Source organism: Bos grunniens, chromosome 14, assembly GCF_055505025.1.
Source record: "Bos grunniens cultivar Pamir isolate PY7600 chromosome 14, Bosgru_T2T1.0, whole genome shotgun sequence".
Lineage (NCBI taxonomy): Eukaryota > Metazoa > Chordata > Mammalia > Artiodactyla > Bovidae > Bos > Bos grunniens.
The window spans coordinates 27,343,035-27,364,255 of NC_141178.1; the positions used below are offsets into that span (position 1 = coordinate 27,343,035).

The window sequence follows — 21,221 nt, forward strand, 5'->3', positions numbered from 1 at the left end:
ACCATGCTTAAATTTAAAAAGAAAAACTGGTGTGGTCATATTTATCATAACATTGCTAGTAAAATAGTCTTATCTAAAAATAGATCAACGATTCCAACATTTTTGGAGAAAATGCTAACATGACAGTAACAAAGATAAAGGAAGGTGGCTTATTCAGACAGCGTATACTGGGAGACCTACTTCGTACACCTAGCAAACAGCCACAGGTATTATTAAAAGTTTCTTCATAATTTTAAACATATAACAATTTTGTAATAAATTTAAGACCCAGTAAAATTGAAGAGGTGACATCCTTATTTTCATGTGACTTTTTGTTAACAGAGGATCAATTCAATAATATTATTTCATGACTTTTGGGAAAATTATTAATATCTTCTTTATGATAAAAATGGATTTTAAGCTCTGCTGTTGGTATTTGAAAATATATCCTTTCATTTAATCTTTGTCGTGTCTCTGTAATGCGATTATTAACCTTACCACTTCCTGAGAGAGAGGGAGTTAAAGAGTAAGGAGTTTAGATGACTTTCTCAAGAGCAACCTTTGTTTTTATCCATAGCACTACTTACCCCCAGGGCATAATGTTCATTTATTTTTTTGGATAAGTTTATAGCCTTATGCAAATCTCTGCCCTACCTCTACTAGAATGTAAGTTGAGTGACAACAGGAATGTCATCTGTTTTGTTAAATGTACTCGTCCATTTACAGCTGTGCCTGATACAATGGACACATTTGTAGAATGAGTCAATGAAGTGTCAAAGCAGAAAAAGTATGAGTAGAATAGACTAATTTTTGGAAACCAGCAAACTAGCAAACAAGCAAAATTCTATTACTTTTCTAAATCCTACATATATTCTGTTTAACCATGCTACCTCTGTTATCTCTGTGTTTGTTTATTTGTAGGTTGAAGTCTTTGTCAATGAAATTCCAGCTAAATGTTCAGGCAACTGTGGGTTTACATGGGAACCCACAACTACTCCTCAAATCCGGGCCATAAACCCTTCCCAAGGTAATCTCTTGCTTTCGAATTTGGAGTGTAGGGTGGAAGACAATTAGCAAAAATGTAAACTCTGATAGTGGTTTTTAATTTCTAAATAAGGTAAGCAGACAGTTCTACATAGTGAAAAAAATGTGTCAAATCAGAAAGCTATGGAAAGATCATTAATTTTCTTTGGGAAAAATATCAGTGTTTACATTGGACTCACTAGTATTCTACTTTTCGCATTTCACCAAGTTAAAATCAATACCTAAGATTTCTGATATTGAGGCAGTTTTGTTGAACTCTACCACCTAGGGTTTTAACTGGAATCTTTCATCATATGAGACCACTTCTCCTAGGAGATATAATACTAAAAGGTCAGGACCAGGACAGCTGCTGTTTAGTAAAAGAAAATAATTAGGCCCCAGGTTTGAGGATAAGAGAAAGAAAAATTATTGTCAAGAACTCAGTCTAGAGGGATGCATCATGAAACACTTTCATGGTATGTGATTGCTTTTAAAAAGTATTACACTTTATGTCTGAACTCCAAGGGTTGAATGACTAAGATTGTAATGACTAAGAATTACTAAGGATTGTAAGGGATGGCTTTTTTTCAGACAGAAAGATAAGCTCAGATACTGTAATCACTTATTTAGTATTAATGGCTAGTAGGAAAACTCACCTGCTAATTATTTCAGCAAGCAAAAAAACACCCATTGAAATCTTTAAAATATCACATTATGTTGAAAGAATATATTCTGAAGAATATATAGTATTTTATCATAGTATTATAATTGTTGTAATACTGTTCATAATACTTTCTAATGTAATTATTATACTAATACCTTTTTATAGTATTATATATAAATTCATGTTATCCCAAAGTTAGTATCACTACTGTAAAACCTTCAGAACTCTCAAGAATAAAGATTTCATGAACTTTAATTTGGTTTTAGTCCTTTGATATTCTTGTTTTTGAATCCATCCTTGTATTTTGTAATGGATTTCCACTTTTAAATTCCACTTTGGTATTCTTGTTTTTGAATACATCTTTGTACTTTGTAATGGACTTCCACTTTTAGGGCTTCCCTGGTGGCTCAGAGGTTAAAGCGTCTGCCCGCAATGCGGGAGACCTGGGTTCTATCCTTGGGTTGGGAAGATCCCCTGGAGAAGGAAATGGCAACCCACTCCAGTATTCTTGCCTGGAGAATCCCATGGACAGAGGAGTCTGGTGGGCTACAGTCCACGGGGTCACAAAGAGTCGGACACGACTGAGCGACTTCATTTTCACTTTCCACTTTTAATTCTTGAAAATAATATTTCTTACTCAGTTAACATGAAGTACCTTTTGCCACACTTTAAATGTAAAAGTAATAAAAAAAAGTAAGTATAATAATGCTATTAAAAACACCCATTTTCTCCTCAATGAAAATTTAACAGCTGTTAACACTTGTCATATTTATTTCTAACCATCAGAAAGAAAATATTATAGGAGCAGTTATAGTTGTCTCTAAGCACTGTGCTCAGTGCAAGTGCCCTACCACCTTCCCCAGAGGCAAGCTCAATAATTAATTTTGTCTGTATTCATCCATGCCATTTTAATTACCCTTTGTGTATAACACAGACATGGTAATTTTTCCAGTTTTTTAAGTTTATGAGCTATTTCGTTGTATATATCACTTCCACCTTACTTTTGTCATTCAGCATTTGTTTTGAGAAATATATGGTTTTATGTATATGTAATTAATCAGTTTAAAATACTTCATAGATAAACCAGTTTATTTGTTCCTCTATTGATGGACATTGAGACTGTTTACAAGGGTTTTTGTTTTTGCCCATGACTGTATTGAACTTTCTTATGCAAATCTGCTGTAACATACATGCTAGAATTTCTTTAGGATTTGCATCCTACATATGGATTACTAGGCATATGTGTATTCACTTCATTAGATGACCAAATTGCTCCCCTAACTGACTGTACCTCCAGTGGGTATGAGAGCATCATATTATCCACACCCTTACCAACAATTAATAATATGAGTTTTCTAATTTTGGTCAATTTGATGAGTGTAAGAAGTTATCTCATCATTGTTTTTATGTTGTCTATTCCCTAGTTAGTAATGCACAGGAACATCTTCTATGTTTCTTGGACATTTAGATTATTTCTTCTTCTGCAAATTGCTTGTTAACATCTTTTATCCATTTACCAGATTGTCTTTTTCCTATCAACTTGCACTGTGTATTATATATTATGTTTGTCAATTCTTTGCACATGTCTTTTCCTAGTGTATCACTTACAATTTGTTTTAGTATCTTGTTCGTGGAAACAGTTAATTTGTGTATGTTTTCCTTTATGGTTAACCATGGCTTTTTGTATCTTACCAAATCCATCTCTACATAAAAGTCTTTAAGATATTTGACTATGTATTTTTCTAAAATGTTGAAGTTTTGATTTTTCATTCTTAGCTATTTAAATCCATGTGAAATCTATGTTGTGTGTGATGTTATATAAGTTAGGGTGACCATTTCATTAATCGATCAAACCTGGATACCTTAAGAGTCAATGGAGAACATTCAGTATAAGATCCTGGGCCAGAGAGTATAAGCCTGGAATAGCCCAGGCACTTCAGGATTGGTGTCACTCCAGCTTAAGTAATCATATCCTGTTTCAAATGGAAAGTGTCCACTACATTACTTGCACAGTTTATTCTTTTTTCATGAGTTTGTGATGGCAGTTCTGTCACAGTCTAAGTTACCATATGGAGATATCTGTTTAATTTCTTTGTCATAAGAATAATTTTCCTTTACTTACCTCATTCCATTCCTCAGATAATTCTTGCCACTAATCTCTATCAACACACAAATTCCAAACACGAAGCAATGTGCAGTAATAAAATGGGAAAAAAAATACCATTGCTAAATAAATGTCTTTTTTCTCTGCTTGCTTAAAGGCTTATTATTTATATATTTTAGAAGGTAGAGTCATTTTCCTCTAAAATGTCTGATTTTAAGCAACAGATTCTATGTTTTGTCATTTTAATATTGTCATTTATATTTATCATTTTCAGGGTCCTATGAAGAAAGCACAATTCTAACCATCTCGGGTTCAGGATTTTCTCCTAGTTCATCTGTCTCAGTCTCAGTTGGGCCAGCAGGTTGCTCTCTTCTTTCTCTGAGTGGTAGGTTCTTTTAAAATGACTATTTTTGAGTCTAATTGTTTTTCTATAAGAGAAAATAGAATCAAAGAGCAGTGTTACAATAATAATTTGCCTATAGAGTTCCTTTGTGGTCATGAAATTGGGAAACTCCTCTAGATAAATACCTTATCTTTTTAATCTTTGGTTATAACCACAGACTAATTCTTGTTCTGTTGTGTAGTACCTCTATCCGTAACAGATGATTTTTGTTCTTTTTCCCCTCAAATCTTTCCTTCTTTGCTATGTCTCTGGAACACAAAAACACATAGATTGCTGCTCTGATATTCCGCAATCCCCTCTGCTCATGCTTTGAAAATGTCACATTAGTCATAGCAAGAGGCCATAGCCATCTTCCTGGACTTATAGTCCAAAAGAACCTCTACCCATTAATATAAAAGTTAAATATCATTGATACTTTCTATTCATGGAAATGAGGAGCATAACTATTTATTTACCTAAAAATTCTCTTTCATAATCCTAGTTATTTTCCCTAATTTTAGTAAGTTTAGATTATATAAGTAAATTCATTTTCTGTATCATTTATGTCTTTTTTTTTTGTACCACATGGCACAGGGGATCTTAGTTCTCTGACTAGGTATCGAACCTGTGCCTCCTGCCTTAGAAGCACAGAGTCTTAACCACTGGAACACCAGGGAAATTCCTTATTTAAATTGTTTTAAATTTGCATCTTCTATGGATTCTTGAGATCTAATATCCAATATTATTATATGGTATATAATAATAACAATGATGGTGATGACATGCACTGTACTGTAAATACACATATACTGTTCTAAATGAAGAATTGGTTTTTTAACTTAGTTTTTAATCACTTTTCTTGTTGAAACCTAGTATTTTACTCAGTTTGTGACATAAACAATGTATTGGACCAAAATCTTTAAATTATTGATATAAATTACCTTATATATTAGGATTTAAAATTGTTATTATAGTAACTATTTTGCCACAGTAGTACTCAGGAGCAAATTGTTTATTCTACCCTCATTATTATTTTACCTTACTCTTTTTCTGGGAGGGTCTGATCCATAGCATTAGGTAGATTGTAAAGGTTTTCCTCCCATTAATACATGAGTAATTTTCCTCAGATATGTTTCTTTGGAATATAAAAATGAAGGCCACTTTTATATTTGCAAACATAAATTTTCAGTAATTTTATACAACAAAAACATTTCTTGACCATTTTCTTCTTCTTTTATCACAAGAAAATGAGATCAAATGCCAGATTCTGAACGGAAGTGCTGGACGTTTCCCAGTTGCTGTGTCCATCGCTGGTACTGGACTAGCACAGAATGCAGAGGAGAAGGGATTCCACTTCATTTATCAGAGCCAGATCTCACACATCTGGCCTGCTTCTGGAAGCCTCGCAGGTAACAGTTAATTGTTCCAAACAATTAGAACTATTTCTAGAACAGGGTGAAGGGAGAGGACTCCAAACCTTCCTCGTACAGAACAAAGGAGACACCTCCTTCGGAAGGCACGGTGATTCCCTGGATGACTAATTCTTTTGTTTCTTATGAAGCACAAGTCAGGGTGACTGCTTCTACTACGTCTTAGGTTATTGAATTAATATCATCAATTATTACATGTTTCTATAACAAGCTCATTAATTATGTCAAGATAAGATTTATTAGTTATTATTCTGCTTACCAACTGCTCCATTTGTAATCACAGTCTCAGTGGAGCTACTTGACCCAGAAAAAGTTCCAGGAATAAATCGGGGAAAGGGAGGCTGATGCAGAAGATGAAAGAAAATAACGCATTTTTCCAGTCTTGCTTTATTTCTTTTGCGTTTTGTTTGCTTGTTTGTTTGATCATGCTTAGTTTTGGATTTTGTGCTTTGGTCTTGATTTTTTGGGTGTGTTCTGTGTTTATATTTTAAGTTATTTTTATTTTGTTGGGGTTTTTAATTTACTTAAAAGTAATTCACTCTCATTTCCCACTAGTTGAATAAATACAAATAGCATAGGATGAAGAAGACACTATGGAAAATAGCAGTTGCTGCTAGTAATGTCCAGAAGCAAATGTTAGTTGCAAATCTGTGTTATTTCATTCAGTCACCTAGCCCAGCCCCTTTACAATTCCAGACTCTGGAGCTCAGGCTATGTGGTCCCTGATCTACTTGCCAACCCATCTCTTGGATGATTAGACAATTCTTGAATGATGAGTTAGATTACGCCAAAGGGTCTTTTTGTTATTGTTAATCTATTGTGTTTTTGTTGTTACTTGATTTTGTGTTTTTACTAATGAAGGTGGTACTCTTCTGACTGTATCTGGATTTGGCTTTCATGAATATTCAAAGGTATTAGTCGGAAATGAAACCTGCAATGTAATTGAAGGGGATTTGAATAAAATAACCTGCAGAACACCCAAAGTAAGGCATCCAGTTTTGGTTATTTTTTTCTAACTCTGAAATTGTGCGAATTAAGGAGCATCTCAGTAGAGGGTGAAACAAATGCCTTGTTTACCTAATGAGTGCAGAGGTTCATTATGCTCTTTAACAATTCTTCAACATTTTTCTGCCAAGATCCAAATACAAAATATTATCTCCACAATCTAGATACTTAACATCATTGAGGAAGAGAGGCACATACACTTATGTTAAATAGTGTGTTTCATGTGAAATAATAGAAGTAAACACACAAGTGAAGGTAAAATACAGTGGGGAGAGGATGTCAGGAAGAGTTTCATGAGCAGGTTCGTGTCTTGTCAGAAGTGGAAGGATGATGAATGGGAGTTGACCAGGAAAATCCAAGGATGAAAAAATATACCAGTAATAAATAGTATAAAAAATTCAGGGAAGCAACTCTAGACATTTTGGGTTTTTTAAAGGAATATATAAATACGTTAAATGTGTTAAAGTTTCAGTTTGTTGAGAAAACACACAAAATGTGAGTTTTCCCATGGAATTTTACATTTTAGGACCACTCATTGTTCCTCTATTTTTAAAAATAGTGTTTAAATTTAAACCAAAACTGTTTTACTTACTGTGTGCAGAAGGATGATGAGTTAAGACACTAATATCTAAGGCTATAGGCAATCAAGTGTATATATTACTATGTAGTTGATATGAGAAGTGAAGTTTGCTTAATTGTGTCCGACTCTTTGTGACCCCATGAACTGTAGCCTGCCAGGCTCCTTTGTCCATAGAATTCTCCAGGCCAGAATATTGGAGTGGGTAGCCATTCCCTTCTCCAGGGGATCTTCAAAACCCAGGGATCGAACCCAGGTCTCCCACATTGCAAGCAGATTCTTTACCATCTGAGCCACCAGGGAAGCCCAAGAATACTGGAGTGGATAGCCTATCCCTTCTCCAGGGGATCTTCCCGACCTAAGAGTCAAACAGGGATCTCTTTCATTGCAGATCTCTTTCATTTCTTTACCAGCTGAACTATCAGGGAAGCCCCGAATTTGAGCATGCATTGGACTGAATGATGGAGATAAGAATTTGGGGGATATAGCAAATTAAAACTTCATTTAAATTATGTCATTCAGTTAAACACTGAGTGGGCACGAAGTAAATACTAGATGCTGGGAAAACTGTTTTTCCTAATTGGGAATTGTGTGCTGTATTGGTGAAAGCATCTATTTTTCTTAGGTTTCAGTCTTGGATTCTGGAACCATGTCAACAAAAGATATAATAATGTCTTTTGTCCATGAAGAGGAATAAATATTTCATTCAAGCCTATTTTAAGAGCAAAAGACTCAAAACTTTTAGAATCATATGCTTTATTAATTAGAGAATCACTTGTCCAAAACATTGAAGAACCCTGGGGAATCCAGTAATGTAGATGTGTTTGAATTGATCATAAGCACCCACAAAACCACTATATCATATACCTTTATCTAAGAATTTAAACATATAACCTACATTTGGTACAATAACTTTCCTCCTTTGACATCACAACTTTCAGAGTATCTGGTAATTACTCTGATTCATGACTTTGGGGAAAAAAATCTTTAAAGGTTTATTTTGAGAGATTCTTTTTGCTTTTAGCCATGGAATTTCTGTATCTTAACATTTAGTATTTTCTAATTGTTTTACTTTTCCCTCTTGTTTCAGAGAATTGAGGGTACAGTTGATATTTCAGTTATTACCAGTGGAGTTCAAGCCACAGCAAAAAATGCTTATAGTTATAGTTGTTTACAGACTCCAGTTATAACCGATTTTAGTCCAAAAGTACGGATAATATTGGGTAAGGAATTCTTCAACAAAATTAGTCTTTTGATATATATATGTGTATATCCAGTGCATTGGACAATATATGTATTTGTCTGATGCAATGGACATGAACTTGGGCAAACTTCGGGAGATGGTGAGTGACAGAGGCCTGGCGTGCTGCAGTCTATGCGATCACAAATAGTTGGACATGACTGGGCGACTAAACAGAACAGAACAGAATACATATATAATAATATATGTATTTGTGCCATTTCTGGACAGGCTGTTGAAGCAGTTTCTCCTGCAGTTATGTTTCTTGAAGCAAAACCTGTCACAGGTTTTCTTTTTTAACCATGAACTGGTCTGTTTATTATATCACTTAGAACATATGCAATAAGAAAAATTTAAATTAAAAATAATTCTTTGCCATCTTCTTTTCCCTGTTAAACAATTGAACATGAATTTTATCTCCCTCTGGCAGCTATCAATTCTTTCACTGATTTTCTTTTACTTCTGAAAGTGTTCAGATCAGTTCAGTTCAGTCACTCTGTTGTGTCTGACTCTTTGCGACCCCATGAATCACAGCACACCAGGCCTCCCTGTCCATCACCAACTCCCGGAGTTCACTCAAACTCATGTCCATCGAGTCGGTGATGCCATCCAGCCATCTCATCCTCTGTAGTCTCCTTCTCCTCCTGCCCCCAATCCCTCCCAGCATCAGAGTCTTTTCCAATGTGTCAACTCTTCGCATGAGGTGGCCAAAGTATTGGAGTTTCAGCTTTAGCATCAGTCCTTCCAATAAACACCCAGGACTGATCTCCTTTAGAATGGACTGGTTGGATCTCCTTGCAGTCCAAGGGACTCTCAAGAGTCTTCTCCAACACCACAGTTCAAAAGCATCAATTCTTCGGTGCTCATCTTTCTTCACAGTCCAACTCTCACATCCATACATGACCACTGGAAAAACCAGAGCCTTGACTAGACGGACCTTTGTTGGCAAAGTAATGTCTCTGCTTTTGAATATGCTATCTAGGTTGGTTATAACTTTCCTTCCAAGGAGTAAGCGTCTTTTAATTTCATGGCTGCAGTCACCATCTGCAGTGATTTTGGAGCCCCCCAAAATAAAGTCTGACATTGTTTCCACTGTTTCCCCATCTATTTCCCATGAAGTGATGGGACCAGATGCCATGATCTTCGTTTTCTGAATGTTGAGCTTTAAGCCAACTTTTTCACTCTCCTCTTTCACTTTCATCAAGAGGCTTTTTAGTTCCTCTTCACTTTCTGCCATAAGGGTGGTGTCATCAGTATATCTGAGGTTATTGACATTTCTCCCAGCAATCTTGTTTCCAGCTTGTGCTTCTTCCAGCCAGCGTTTCTCATGATGTACTCTGCATATAAGTTAAATAAGCAGGGTGACAATATACAGCCTTGACGTACTCCTTTCCTATTTGGAACCAGTCTGTTGTTCCATGTCCAGTTCTAACTGCTGCTTCCTGACCTGCATATAGGTTTCTCAAGAGGCAGGTCAGGTGGTGTGGTATTCCCATCTCTTTCAGAATTTTCCACAGTTTATTGTGATCCACACAGCCAAAGTGTTAGGATGTCCTAAATCCAATGAAAGATAAGAGATGAGTTGGTTTACTTAATATTCAAATTTTGTACTAAATAATACATGGGCTCTTTTTGTAAAATTTTCTTTCCTTTTAAAATAATAGGAGAAGTTAATTTAATGATTAAGGGTTATAACTTTGGAAATGAACTGACACAAAACACGGAGGTCTACGTTGGAGGGAAATCCTGCCAGGTCCTTCACCGGAACTTCACAGACATTAGATGCCTTTTGCCCAAGTTGTCTCCTGGAAAACATGATATCTGTGTCGAAGTCACAAACTGGGGTTTTGCATCAACAAGGTATGGTAATTTGATATTCAATTATTTTCTCTTAAATGAACCATGTCCTAAGTAGAGTTAAGCAATATGACCCCATGTAAGGCTCCTTGAAATAGCTGTTAATTTTTTTTTTGCAGAGACAAGTTAAGTGCTTCTATACAGTATATTTTGGAAGTGACCAACATGTTTCCACAGAAAGGCTCCTTATATGGTGGAACTGAAATCACTATAATGGGTTTTGGATTCAGCACGATCCCAACTGAGAACACTGTGCTTTTAGGTAATAATTTCATCCTCACAGGAGGGCTGTTATCCTATTTCTCATCTTAAAAGATGTGCTCTGGGTGCCGAGTTATTACACAAATACTCTCAGTCATGGAAGCTTCATATTTTCTATTAATGTATAAAAGGTTAAGTGTATTTGGTTAGCTGGTATAAAAGAAACTAACTGTTTTTGATTTTGATAGTTTGTTATTGTTGTTCAGTCGCTCAGTTGTGTCCGACTCTTTGCAACCCCATGGATTGCAGCACTCCAGGCTTCACTGCCCCTCATCATCTCCAGTAAATAGTCTGAATATTTAATGTGTATCAAACACTTTAAATGAGAGGTCTCTGTTCTAAAAGTAATCAGTACTCAACATAATTACTATCAGAAAAAAGTACCAAAGATCCTACTGTGTAATTGGAGCTTTCTAGGGCTTTGACTATCTATTACTTATGCTTCATCTCTGTATTTCTCAAAAACTATTTGAGAAAATGTATTTTCCCCCATCTTTATTCTTTCCAGGGTCCTTCCCTTGCAATGTGACATCATCATCACAAACTGTCATAAAATGTGTTCTACATTCAACAGGGAATGTATTTAGGATTACCAACAATGGGGAAGATTCAGGTATAAGATGGCCTTTATATGTTGTAAATAATGGAGGCATGTTACCTTGGAATTAGATTTTTAATTATAATATTTCAGAGTATTCAGAGCATAAGTATTGTTATCTCTTTGTATAATTTGTTTATAGTTTGTGTAGAATTTATCCATTTGACATAGGGGGCCACATGTAGTATGAATCAGTGGTAGACTTGAGTCTAAGAAGGCTAGGTTTAAAATTTCCAAGTTCAGGAATTGCCATTTGGTTTTATTGCCATTCAGAACCTTCTGAATTACTATAGTTTGTTTCCCATTGTGGGCTTCTAAATAAATATCCAAATTGAAATTATGTAGAATTTTGCATGCCTCAATGCCTGAGAAAATTTTTGAGTTTAAAGAATTGATCATAGCTTTAAAAAATAGCCCCATGTGATATTTCTGAACAATTTTGTTTATTGACTCTAATTTTTTGCAGATTGTCTGCAAAAAAGACTCTGATTGTCTCTTAGTCATCAGTTTTGAAGTTTTGTGATTTATCTTTTCCTTAGCTTCACATTATCTCACTTTCCATTATTTCTGTTTATTTTTATTATGTGTTTGAGTTAGACACATAAAAATTTTATAATGTTAACTGAAATTTTTTCACTAGTGGCAATATTTTAAAAGATAGTTATTAAGAATTTTTCCTACTTTTCCTTTTTTATTTAAAAAAATATGACTTAATTGCTCCCAGTACATGGATTAGGTTATGCCTGGTCACCATCAGTCTTAAATGTGTCTGTGGGAGACACAGTGACATGGCTTTGGCAAGCACATCCATATCTCAGGGGAATAGGATACAGCGTTTTCTCTGTCTCCAGTCCTGGAAGTGTAATTTATGATGGCAAAGGATTTACCAACGGAAGAGAAAAATCTGCATCAGGTATGTTTCCACTTTGCTGCATTTTGCATCATGTTTCTTTTTCCCAAATATAATAAAAAGAAATTTGTTTAGATTTAAAATACTTTTGCATAAATAATATATACAAATACAGGATATGGTTTAGTTGACATTTTATTGTTATCACAAAATACTTCAAATTTATAAAATATTCTTAATGAATGCCTGCAAGGCATTTTGTACATCAGAGTTGAGTTTTGATATCAGATATATCTCTTTTCATTCTGAAATAATCAACCAGAAAAGTATATTGAAACAAGCAAAATACAAAGATAACTGAAGTATGTGTTTTAATGATACCAACCTGGTAGCAAGTAATGAATTTCTGTTGATTGAAATCAGCTCTAAAATCAGTCTTCCAGGACAGCTTAGTGTACAATGTGCCTTTTAGACTTCCCATTTTGTTCTTCATGTGTAGCAACTTGAACTTCTTATTCATGAACTATTTTTCATTGCCTGTTGAGTTTTTCTGTAGGAGTCAGTAAGTTATGCCAGATATCACATGTTTTTTTCTAGAAAAATTAATGCTGGAGCTTGCCTTTATGGAATAGAATTTCATTATACAGGACAGCTCTTTTATAGCCATTTTATGGTCTTTTGATAGTCATTTCCTTACTACTTCTGTTGAAATATCATATTCTTGAAAACCTGTCGTCTGTATGTGAGTCTGAAGGATCATTTCAAATTTATTTTCAAAGATGCATTAATTGCTTATATTTATTATGTACAATCTCATTTTATGGCAGGTTCATTTTCTTACCAGTTTACTTCACCTGGAATCCATTATTATAGCAGCGGGTATGTTGATGAGGCTCACTCCATTTTTCTCCAAGGAGTCATTAACGTTTTCCCAGCTGAAACCAGTCACATTCCCCTGCACCTGTTTGTGGGGGGCACTGAAGCCACATATGCTCAGGGTAAGAAGGTTAAAGGTGGAAACCCTGTCACTTCTGTTAAAGATGGAAACCCAGGGGGTATGCAGTCTTTCTGAAGTAGGAGGCAGATGACTGGCTCTGACTGTCTCTAACTAGCTGCATGACCTTGAATGGGTCCGGACTGCTCTGAGGCTAGCATTTATTCTATAAAATGAGGATCCCGTTAATACTGTCCTGCCAGTCTGCAGAATCCTCATGTGCCTCAAATAAGATGTAATGTGAAAAAGTTCTGATACTCTGTGAGTGTCTGAAAATATATTAAAATGTGAGATAATGTTATTATTTTATTTTCCCCATAGGATCTGGCCTTAGAGAAATTGAAAAATTAATCTTATATTCACTCTTAACCATATCATCTTTGTCCAGGTCTTTTAACTTTGCAGTGCCTGGGGCTCCTCTTGTCATTTGAAAAATAAAAAGGATTTACCAGAATATAAACCACCATCATCAAAATAGAGTAATGTAGCCTGAAAACAGTTCTTGTTTTAGAATTTTATCCATGACTTACAAGCAGTTCTTTTGTTTAAAGGCAGACCCGTGAGTTTGCACTTGGGAAGCTCTGTGGCAGGCTGCCAAGCAAGAGAACCCCTGTGTGCCCTGAACAGTACCAGGGTTGAAAATTCAGAGAGATTGCTCTTTGAGCTTTCAAGTTGTCTTTCCCCGTCTATAAGCCACATTAGTCCATCCGTCGGAACACTAAATGAATTGATAACAATTACTGGACGTGGCTTCAGTAATCTCACATGTGCTAATAAGGTAAGACTATAAAGATCTTCTTTTTACTTCTGTATATGCATACAAGGAAGATGTTTCATCCGTAACCTCATAGTTTAATTTATAGCAGCTCAAAATTACGATATAATTCATATACCATACAATGCATTTATTTAATGTGCAAAATTCAGAAGCTTTTAATATATTCACAGAGTTGTGTATCCATTACTGTGGTCAATTTTAGAATGTTTTCATTACTCCCTGGTGACTTACCTGGTGGCTCAGACAGTAAAGCGTCTGTCTACAATGCGGAAGAGCTGGGTTTGAACCCTGGGTTGGGAAGATCCTCTGGAGAAGGAAATGGCAATCCACTCCAGTACTATTGCCTGGAAAATCCCATGGACAGAGGAGCCTGGTAGGCTACAGTCCATGGGGTCGCAAAGAGTAGGACACGACTGAGCAACTTCACTTTCACTTTCATTACTCCAAAAAGGAACCCCATGACCCTTAGATATTATCCGCAACCCCTCCATACCTCTGGCCCTCCCTAGACAACCATGAATCCTTCTGTCTCTGTGGATTTGCCTCTTGTGAATATTCTTATAAATAGAATCTTAGAATATGTGGTCATTTGTGACTAGCTGTATTCACTAAGCATAGCGTTTTCAAGGTTCATCCACGATGTACCATGTAGCAGTACTTCATTTCTTTTTCGGCTGAATAATATTCCATTGCATAAGGTATACAGTTTATTTATCCACCCATTTGCTCATGGATATTTGGGTTCTTTTCACCTTTTTGGCTATTATCAATAATGTAGCTACAAATATTTGTGTATGATCATAGTTTAGGTTTTTAAAAAATATTTATTTATTTATTTGGCTGCTCTGAGTCTTAGTTGTGGCATGTGGGATCTAGTTTCCCAACCAGGGATCGAACCCAGGCCCCCTGCACTGGGAGCCTGCAGTTCCAGCCACTGGACCACCAGGGAAGTCCTCATAGTTTAGTTTTAAGGTCAATCCAAAATATACCTTAATCAGTCTCCCAAATTAATTTTATGAATAAAAAGTTTTCACATGATCGATTTTTCAAATTTAGTCATTGCTAATGCAAAATCTAAGTTCATGCTCGAGTAATGTATTGACTTGTTCGTCTGTTCACTTTACTTTCAGGTTAACATTGGTAGCTATCCCTGTGTTGTAGAAGAAAGTAGTAACAATTCCATTGTGTGTCGTATTGACCCTCAAAACTCAATGGATGTTGGCATCAGGGAAATTGTCTCAGTAACTGTCTACAACCTGGGCACTGCCATCAACACACTGTCCAGTGAACTTGATAGGCGGTTTGTACTTTTGCCAAACATCGACATGATATCACCAAATGCAGGGTCAACTACAGGAATGACCAAAGTGACCATAAAAGGCTCTGGATTTGCAGTTTCTTCTGCTGGTGCACAAGTCCTGATGGGTCATTCTCCATGTAAAGTTCTGTCAGTGAATTATACAGCCATTGAGTGTGAAACATCTCCTGCACCCCAACAGCTTGTGAAAGTAAATCTCCTAATCCACGGGGTGCCTGCTCAGTGTCAGGGGAACTGCAGCTTTTCCTACTTAGAAAGCATCGCTGTGTTTGTAACAAGAATCTTCCCAAACTCTATCCAAGGATCTGAAAAAGTTCTTATTGAAGGGGAAGGTTTTGGCACTGTCTTGGAGGACATTTCTGTTTTCATTGGAAACCAACAGTTCAGAGCAATCGATGTTAATGAAAACAACATCACTGTTCTCATGACTCCCCTTCCGGCTGGACTTCATTCTCTTAGTGTGGTGGTGGGAACAAAAGGCTTGGCTCTGGGAAACTTGACTGTCAGCAGCCCCGCAGTAGCATCTGTCACCCCGACTTCTGGAAGCATTGGGGGTGGAACGACTCTGATGGTCACAGGAAATGGCTTCTCTCCAGGCAACACCACAGTCACTGTTGGGGATGAACCTTGTCAAATTCTTTCTGTCAATTCCAGTGACATCCACTGCCATACCCCGGCAGGGACGGCTGGAAGGGTCAGTGTGAAGATCTCTGTGAATGCAGTCGCTTACCCGCCTCTGTCATTTATGTATGCCTTGGAAGATACTCCACTTCTCAAAGGAATTGTCCCAAGTACAGGTACTCCAAGACCTGCCTTTTGGGTGTCTTGATATAATATGATCAGTAATATTTGTTAGCATAGAATTGAAATAATATTTACAAATGAATATAGGATTGTTTTTAGACAATACCTCTTAATCAATATGTGGGATTTGAGTTCTGTATAGTCTCTGTTTTGTGATTATTTTTTGTATATTCTTGGGCTTCCCTGGTGGCTCAGATGGTAAAGAATCTGCCTGGAATGTGGGAGACCTGGGTTCGATCCCCAGGTCTGGAAGATCCCCTGGAGGAGGGCATGGCAACCCACTCCAGTATTTTTGCCTAGAGAATCCCCATGGATAGAGGAACCTATGGAGTCACACAGAATCATACACAACTGAGCAACTAAGCACAGCACGTAGTGTCTATTTTGTGATTATTTTTGTACATTCTTGAGATGATAATTGTAGTGAAATTCCCACTTCTATTTTAAAACAAAATCCCCATGAACTTGAACTAATTTTGAAATGAGGAAGAAATAGCTGGATATCGATGGATAAAATTGGTCATTAGTTTGTGTCATTGGTGTTGATATGGCACAGAAAATACCTGTTAAAATTCATAAGTAGTCGTTCTTTTGTTTCCATGAAACTTCAGTTGATTATTAACACAACAAAATTCTTCTTAAGGGAGTAATTGGCCCATTCAGATGGAAAAAATATTATAAAACAATATTTATTCAATTATTTGGTGTGAGTTGTTTTTCTAAGCTAAGAATCGATGGAGTGACTTCTTGATCCTTTGTCACTGTGCTGTGCTGTTTCTGATCATCTTCAAGCTGTTGGAATGCTTATGATCCATGTAATGAATTCTGGAGAGGCAGCTATAGTCTCGTGGCTGAGAACATGGCCTAGATACCTGGGTTCACATCTTCTCTGTTCTACTTTTCAGTGGTGAAACTTTGGATACGTTTCTTAAAATATCAGATTCCTTATACATGCAGATACCTTTCTCATAAGGTTATAGAAGTTCATTCACATAATGCAACTTAAAAGTTCCTTTAATAAAGAACTTATTAAATGTTGGGCTTTTTAAAAAAGTCTTTGTTAGTTTATAGTGTCATGGGTAAGAGATATTCTCTGCTTTCAAGAAGCTTGCTATTGACATTTTTTGTTAGACATCAAGTTTTCTCATTTAGAATTTTAAAAAGTAAATATTAGCAATAACAATGGCATCAGTTCAGTTCAGTCGCTCAGTCATGTCTGACTACTTTGCAACCCCATGAATCACAGCATGCCAGGCCTCCCTGTCCATCTCCCCCATATATTTGTAATCATTGCAAATGAAGAACTAGATATTGACATATGCTCCTTATTTCCATGAACCATTTCTGTCTCATCTCACTTTGAATGTATTTTTGAAAGCAGCATATCTGAAGATAGAAGAGACTTGTAGACAAGTGAGAACTGAGCTATTTTATTTACTGAAGAGACACAAGGTACAGATAGTTCTTAGAACAATGCTTCCATTTGAACAGTGCAAATACTAGACAAGATTAAAACTTTAAGACCTTAAAACATTTTAAAATCTTATATCCTAAAACTATTCTCAACATGAAAGATCTCATTAATATCTATGGTCTTTAAAATGCCAACTTACATTTCAGTGATGCTTACTATGGTCAATTATATGGTTATTTTTACTATCACTAGTTGAATTAAAAACCAACTACTACTTGGTGATTCTGCATTTGTAACAAGTTATGTTGATTAATATCTATTCACTTATTGTTTAGGTATATAAGTATGTGTTTGGATGACCTGTGAAAAATTCCATATGTGTAATGCCCTCAATGCTTTTTGTCAAAAGAAGGAAGAAAGGAAACAGAAGGATTGAAATACTTTATTCCAGTTTCATTTTTTCAAGGCATTAACATCAACATTCATCTATGTCTTTAATTCCTTCTTTCTGTGTTGATTATCGTACACCTAATTATTTATATATCATGATTTGTTTATCAAGTCATGTATATTGAAAATATCTGAGTGAAGAAGAAATAGTTCATTCCTCAGAAAGGTTGCAAATATCAAGAAAGTACCAAAAGTTTTACAAAATAAGTTTCATCCCTGAAATATACTCTAACCCACCACCCACTGCTCAGGCATTCATTTCATCTTCCAGGCATTCGTCCTTCCTTCCTAACTCTAGATCTTGTCTATTTTATTCTCTCTTTTCCATTAACCTGAATTACGAGTAACTTATAACTTCCATCTGTAGAATGGACAGATGCACTGGAAAATAATAAACATTGTTATAAATATCTTACAGTTAAGATACCAAAAACTGCAATGAGATTATAGCCAAAATGTGTATGACATGTATTGTTTACATTAACATTAGTTTTAAAATACTAGATATAATTTTGTTTATGTAGGTGAATAGGTATATCTTTAAATGCATATCTAAGTATTAGAGTTTAGGTATGTATATGTATAGGATAGATAATGGACTGCCTTTCTTTTTAAGGTCCTCCTGAAACTGAAATTCGGATCACTGGATCTAATTTTGGTACTGACATCTTGGAAATTTCGGTGATGATAAGTGACACGCAGTGTAATGTGACCATGGTCAGTGATACTGTATTGCAGTGCATTGTTGGAGATCATGCTGGTGGCACTTTTCCCGTCACGATGCATCATAAAACAAAAGGCTTTGCCATGTCTGCAGTTGTATTTAAGTACCCACTTACTATTGACAGTATTCATCCAAGCCAAGGTAAGCATGAATGTGCCAGAGCCTAGAAATATTTCACATTGTTTCAGCAAACACTTATTTAGAAAGAAACATATGCTTCCAACCCTGCTAAAATATATAGTTCCTGTAGCACATTAAAATATTTTTGTTTATGCACCAAGAAGCATGCAAAGGTATCCATAGTTTCAAAATATTTGTTTAATGCTTATATTTCTCTTCCTGCTGTAGAATATATTTAAATTTTAATACTATTGAAAATGTCCAGATTGTATGTGGAAATGTTTTAAAAAAATGTTTAAATATCACTGACATATAATTATGTCTACATAAATAAATATCTTTTTCTGTTTGAAAATTATTTTAGTGGTTAAAAACCTTAAGAAATTATAACCAATGTACTTTTAACTAAAATAGTAATTTTACATTTGCATTTTGACTATTCAAATTCTTTGTGACATTTCTATTAAATAAAATTTAAATTCCTAGAAGTAGTTTAAATAAATGACTAAATGTGACATTTACTCAGTGAGGGGTTTAAAACACTACAATCAAAAGAGATTCTGCTGCAATAATATCAAAATTTTCAGTTCTAAGAATCTTTTCATTTAATGAAATTAGCTTCCATTTCAGGTATTAAATATATGTACAGATGAGGTTTTCTTTTCATTAACTTTGTCTTTCCTTCTTACATCTCTTCACTAGGGAGCTTCGGTGGTGGTCAAACCATGACTGTGACAGGCACTGGGTTTAATCCACAAAATTCAGTTGTGTTAGTGTGTGGCTCAAAATGTGCAGTCAACAAACTGAAATCTAATCTCACAACATTATTATGTGACATTCCACCAAGTAATGGTAAGTAGTCCCTTGGAGGAGAGCATGGCAACGCACTCCAGTATTCTTGCCTGGAGAATCCCATGGACAGAGGAGCCTGGCAGGCTACAGTCCATAGGGTCGCACAGAGTCAGACATGACTGAACTTAGCACGCACGAACAGTCAGAAAAAGAATGGCAGTCTTTGAGAACTGTTTCATTTTATAGAGATCAGTCTGAGTTTCTTTTTTATCAAGGTTTAGTGTTCATTAGGGCAACTGAATCAACTTTATGGATTTCCTGATTTTCAGCAGTTTCTTCAGAATTTTCCTTTCTACCCTTGCGTATTTCCAAGATTCATGATATCTGAGTTAAACTGAATTGTTTGTAACAAATTGCAGTTTTTTGGTTTATTACATAAGGAGCATACCAAATGGAAAACAAGTTTTTAGTACCTATTGGAGTATTAACTTTTCCTTAAAGTTAGGACAGTGTATATGGTACAGTATGCTATATATATGGTGTGTGTGCATATATATATATATATAGTATACTGGTTATGAAGGAAGTGAATTCTGATAACTCATTGCCAAGATGCCAACCCAGGCTGTGTTTCTGAGCAAGTTATTCAACCTCTCCATGCCTTGGTTCCCTCCTCTGTAAAAGGAAAATAATTAGCCTACTTATTGTGAGGCTTGATAAGCCAATGTATATAAAGTGGATAAAATGATATCCAAAACACGATCCGTGACTTGCTGTTATTATTACTCTTATTTATTTTTTAAATTTTTAATTATTTATTTACTTTTGGCTGCACTGGGCCTTCGTTGCTTTTTGCACAGGTGTTCGCTAGTTGGGGCCAGCAGGGGCTGCTCTTCCTTGCGACGTGCAGGCTTCTCATTGCGGTGGCTTCTCTTGCTGTGAGCACAGGCTGTAGGAGCACACGGGCTCAGTAGCTGTGGTCCATGGGTTTAGTTTTCCTGCAGCGCGTGGAGTCTTCCCAGACCAGGGCCCCAACCCATGTCTCCTGCATTGACAAGTGGATTATTAACCAGTGGACCACCAGGGAAGTCCACTCTTACTTAGTTTATTTAATGGTTAAAAGCCCGCCCTTTAAGGAGCCCCTGAATTCATTCTACCATTGTCATCTCAGCTAAGTGACTCAACTCCTTTCTGCTTCAATTTGTCCAGCTATTGAAAGGAGATAATATTAACCCTAATTCGATGGGTTATTGTGGAGTTTAAATATCGGGTATCTTAAGTACACAATAAACTTTAATTATCTAGCAAAATTTAAGAAGAACCAAAGAGAATAATATAGATGAATAAGGGATATGGTTTATATATAAACATTTTTTAAAGCATTAACAAAATTTGATGAAGCTTTTCTAAACATTTTTGCTTCTTCTTATTTCTTAAAGAATATTTAGGAAAATGTAACATTTTGTGACTGGGCTTGTTTATCATTTTAACATCAGAGTTGGTATTCTGATTGTTTTTTTTTTTTTAATGCAGCAATGCTATCAAGACCTGTCAAGATTTGTTTGCCTTAACATGAGCTCTGCTTCTTTTTTCAACATTTTTGGATTGCATGTCTGTAGTTTTTCTGTCTCTCACCTTGCTTTTAACTGCCACTCCTTGCCATTGTCAGCGCACCTGCTGTGAGTGGTTCTTTGTTCCTGCCTCTCTAATTTGCAGTGTTGAATCCTCTAAGACTGGAAAACTGAACAGGCAGGTTTGTAGAATCATCTATAGTAAGAGGCTCTGAGGAAGGACCTAAGGGTTTTCCCTCTGGTGAGAACGTGCATTTATTTTGTGAGGTTTTTGACTAATGCTAGA

At 35.8% G+C, this 21,221-nt stretch overlaps 1 protein-coding gene across 4 annotated transcripts in view; it reads left to right on the plus strand.

Moving 5' to 3' along the window:
* PKHD1L1 (PKHD1 like 1) overlaps positions 1-21,221 on the plus strand; it is a 177,573-nt gene that overhangs the window by 67,153 nt on the left and 89,199 nt on the right. For all 4 annotated transcript variants that reach the window (XR_015140193.1, XM_086335355.1, XM_086335356.1 and 1 more), the window contains exons 26-40: positions 84-206; positions 901-1,006; positions 4,045-4,155; positions 5,397-5,561; positions 6,444-6,565; positions 8,255-8,387; positions 10,069-10,264; positions 10,381-10,523; positions 11,031-11,135; positions 11,845-12,033; positions 12,798-12,968; positions 13,516-13,742; positions 14,873-15,857; positions 18,345-18,593; positions 19,275-19,424. Coding sequence is in view for 3 of the 4 variants with exons in the window: in XM_086335355.1 (XP_086191481.1) it covers positions 84-206; positions 901-1,006; positions 4,045-4,155; positions 5,397-5,561; positions 6,444-6,565; positions 8,255-8,387; positions 10,069-10,264; positions 10,381-10,523; positions 11,031-11,135; positions 11,845-12,033; positions 12,798-12,968; positions 13,516-13,742; positions 14,873-15,857; positions 18,345-18,593; positions 19,275-19,424 (3,175 nt within the window). In the remaining variant the exon portion in view is untranslated. The remainder of the gene's footprint in view (positions 1-83; positions 207-900; positions 1,007-4,044; positions 4,156-5,396; positions 5,562-6,443; positions 6,566-8,254; positions 8,388-10,068; positions 10,265-10,380; positions 10,524-11,030; positions 11,136-11,844; positions 12,034-12,797; positions 12,969-13,515; positions 13,743-14,872; positions 15,858-18,344; positions 18,594-19,274; positions 19,425-21,221) is intronic.